This window comes from Gregarina niphandrodes, assembly GCF_000223845.1.
Source record: "Gregarina niphandrodes unplaced genomic scaffold scaffold00005, whole genome shotgun sequence".
NCBI classification, from domain to species: Eukaryota; Apicomplexa; class Conoidasida; order Eugregarinorida; family Gregarinidae; genus Gregarina; species Gregarina niphandrodes.
The window spans coordinates 72,870-76,210 of NW_011645776.1; the positions used below are offsets into that span (position 1 = coordinate 72,870).

Genomic DNA, 3,341 nt, shown 5'->3' on the forward strand with positions numbered 1-3,341 from the left:
CCCGTGCGTGTCATTGGAGGGGCAGAAACTGCCATAAAATCTTTTTTGGTGAACGAACTTTTTTCACCTCCCATCCTACTATTTGCTCTCGTCAGGAGATTCCCAAGTGCAGAGAACGGCATACGAACCCGGAAGTGGATACAACACTCTCGGGTGGCACTTAGAGGGCAGGCACTCTCGGAATAGTTTCGCGCTGGGACTGGAACGAACGTGTGTTTGAGCTGCGCGTTTTCTTCAATATTCGGGTCCCCCCTAGTGGGTTAAGGCGCAAGGTGTGGGTGGTGCTGTCCCATGAAGGCGCCACGATGTTTTGTCATCCAGCCAGCTTCTGCTCAGGGGCAAAGTTCGGATTTTTTTTGAAGTGATGACGAGAGGAGTGGAGAGCAGTACCGGGAACGTGGGCCGTATGCTGTGTGGTGGATTGCTAAGTTCAGTGATTGTGGATGCGGATGCGGCTTCTGTGACGCTTCGAGGCTCCCAAACTGGTTTGGCTCTATTGTTGCGAGCAGGGGCGGCTAAGGAGAGTTACAAACTGTCGGAAATCCACGACGGAATTATCAACTTGCGCAGCGGGAGGCCGCGGTATACGCACCTTGCGACATGGTTGGCCAGACAGCCCGAGTTTGAAGCCCTGAGTCAAACTCCCGAGCCGAGCCTGCCAGTGACGAAGCCGGTTGGTATTACGAACTCGAACGGTGCTCCCTTGGTCGAAATCGTAAACGTAAGCAGCGATGGAAAGCGGCTGTACAGACTGGACTTCGCGGCAAAGGTCTCGGAGACCCTGGAGGTTACTTCGAAAACTGTGGAGATTACTTCGGAGACCCTACAGGTTGTTTCGGAGACCAGGGTGGGCAAGCCGGGCAAGGTGAGTTGTGCCGAACAAGTAGAAGAACAACGGGTGGCGACTGGGCAGAGATTCCCTAATCGGGTGCCAGTAAGTGCACTTATGGTTGCAGAAGACCCAGCGACGGTGGTGATAGAGTGGGAAGAAGTGGACGAACACAGAGCTCCCGTTACTACCGTGGAGAAGTGGTCAGCGAGACTCGATGCGGCTAGGACTAGATGTGCTTTGGGTTGGAAAGAGTGGACCAAAAAGAAGACCACCAACCTGAAAGTGACTGAGAAGGAACGAATAGAGTGGTGTGCTAAATTTTACCGGGATCTACGGACCGCTGAAGATGCCCTTAAGATGCTCGCTCTCCATATCCGGCAACGGGCCAAACGACCTCTCCACCAACGTGAGGAAGAACCCGAAGAGTATGAGTATGACCTCAAAACCCTTTACTCTCTAGTCCTCCGATTCCGGCAGCTACTCTACTGTGTTGTTCCCGCCAGTGAGCACAATCAACTCCAAAAACGTGACGCTGATGGGCTGAAGAAATTGCACAAGGCCGTCGGGTCGCCTCACGTGCAAGACATGCTGTAAAACCCTTTCCTAATTTGCGACCGATTCCGACAACCAAAAAGCTTCTGCAGTTTTGTAATGTACTGCATGGCCTGGAATATCTTGCGTGCTCTAATAATACATCAACATCAACAGCTTTTACATTGACACGCTTCCCCCTTTGCACCAAGCAACAGGTCGCTTCAAGACAAGCACTATGGATATCTATCTATCTATCTACTCTCTCTCTGAGCATCCGGAGAAGTAAGTGGCTACCAATTTTCATTTGCTTCAGAACTGGACGTCCTGGGTATCGATCCCAGCACCTCTCGCATGCAAAGCGAGCGCTCTACCATCTGAGCTAGACGCCCGAAGTGGTGTCGTGGAACAACCATGGGGCTCGCCCAGAAGCATGTGGCACAGGTAACGAGACGACCCGGTCTTGCCAAGTTATATTTACATTTGCCAACAGGAGCGTAAGTTTCTCGAGTTCAATTAAAGTCCCCCATTAAGTTGAAATCAATCCCCGCTTATATTTTCAATCCTCCTTGTGGACGCAGGCTTCCTTTTCGATTTCCTTTTCAGCACCTTCAATCCCCCTTTTCAGCCCCTCGTTCCAAGCTCTTCATTTCAAGTCCCTTTTTGCTGGGAGTGCTGCAGCACATGTGACTTGTTTGTTTTGTAGTCTGGGTTTCTATAGGCATCTAAGTGCTGAAGTAATGATGCCTCATTGCGTCCCGAGCAGATATCCGTTTTTCGGGATCATATTCGAGCATTTTCTGAAGCAGGATCATATGCCTTGTGTGGATCATACGTGTGTGTTGGTGATATGCCTTGTGTGTTGATGAATGGGTGTGTGCCTTGTGTGTGTTGGTGTTGGTTACGAGTAGTAGGTCGATGCCTGCGGAGTCTAGCCTGGAGAGGAGAGACCTGACGGATTGTTTGGGTCCAGTAGGAAGTTCGTTTTTTACAGTCTAAAAAAGGGCGTTTGTGTGACAAGTTTGAGTTTACCTTCCAGGATGGCAGGTCATTGAGTCCTGGCCATGAATGAGGGTCGGGGTTGCCTAGGAGTAGGAATATTCTCTGTAGTTGATCTGAGTCGGAAGTGCCCGGGAAGAGTGGTCGACCGGATGCCATTTCGGCAAAAATGCATCCAATGCTCCAGATATCCAAACTGGTGGTATACTGCCTGCTACCGAGTAAGACTTCAGGTGGTCGGTACCACAGGGTGACGACTTCATGAGTGAAAGCGCGAACAGGAATACCAAAGGCTCTGGCTAAACCAAAATCTGCGATTTTGAGAGCACCTTCTCGATTTATTAACAAATTCTGAGGCTTCAAATCCCGATGCAGAATCCGATGGTCATGGCAATGGGTCACACCTCGAAGTAACTGATAAAGGAATGACTTGGTTGTCAACGGGTCTAAACCATCATCACAAACATCCAACAACTTCTTCAAGTCTCGGTCTAGATATTCAAAGACCAGAAATAACCTTCGGTCTGTGTGCAACACATCATGCAACCTCACAATATTAGGGTGATGCTGCAGCTCCTTGAGTAAAGCTATTTCTCTAATTGCTGTCGATGGAATTCCACCAATCTCATTTTCTAAACGGATCTTCTTTAATGCGTACAATACACCCGACGGGTCTTGCGCCTTATATACAACACCATACGTACCCTCCCCTATCTTCTCCAATTTCAAATAACGCTCCATTTGCCTGCGAAAAATTTGAGAACTAGAAATAGTTTGCCCTCTCCAGCACCAGTAAGACCATCAAAGAATCACAACTTGGTCATGGGTCAACCTTACCCTCAACGTCAAGACCCTCCCTCCCTCAGGGAGAACCAACCGTCAAGACAGAACTTCACCCCCCGCAAGGCAGAACCTCACCCCACACACCCCGCAAGGCAGAACCTCACCCCACACACCCCGCAAGGCAGAACCTCACCCC

The 3,341-nt window shown here is 49.9% G+C and overlaps 2 protein-coding genes and 1 non-coding gene across 3 annotated transcripts; 1 reads left to right on the forward strand and 2 right to left on the reverse strand.

Moving 5' to 3' along the window:
- Nucleotides 1-364: 364 nt before the first annotated feature.
- GNI_037200 (hypothetical protein) lies at nucleotides 365-1,426 on the forward strand (the record flags this gene model as incomplete). Its single annotated transcript, XM_011131019.1, has 1 exon — nucleotides 365-1,426. One exon carries the CDS (start codon nucleotides 365-367, stop codon nucleotides 1,424-1,426), a length of 1,062 nt encoding a protein of 353 aa, XP_011129321.1.
- Nucleotides 1,427-1,682: 256 nt separating this feature from the next.
- On the reverse strand, nucleotides 1,683-1,755 carry GNI_037210. Its single transcript has one exon. It is a non-coding gene; the product is annotated as a tRNA-Ala (tRNA).
- Nucleotides 1,756-2,088: 333 nt separating this feature from the next.
- GNI_037220 (cyclin-dependent serine/threonine protein kinase) lies at nucleotides 2,089-3,103 on the reverse strand (the record flags this gene model as incomplete). Its single annotated transcript, XM_011131020.1, has 3 exons — nucleotides 2,089-2,163; nucleotides 2,269-2,358; nucleotides 2,396-3,103. The coding sequence occupies 3 exons, from the start codon at nucleotides 3,101-3,103 to the stop codon at nucleotides 2,089-2,091; spliced, it is 873 nt and encodes a 290-aa protein (XP_011129322.1).
- Between the last annotated feature and the right edge of the window lie 238 nt (nucleotides 3,104-3,341).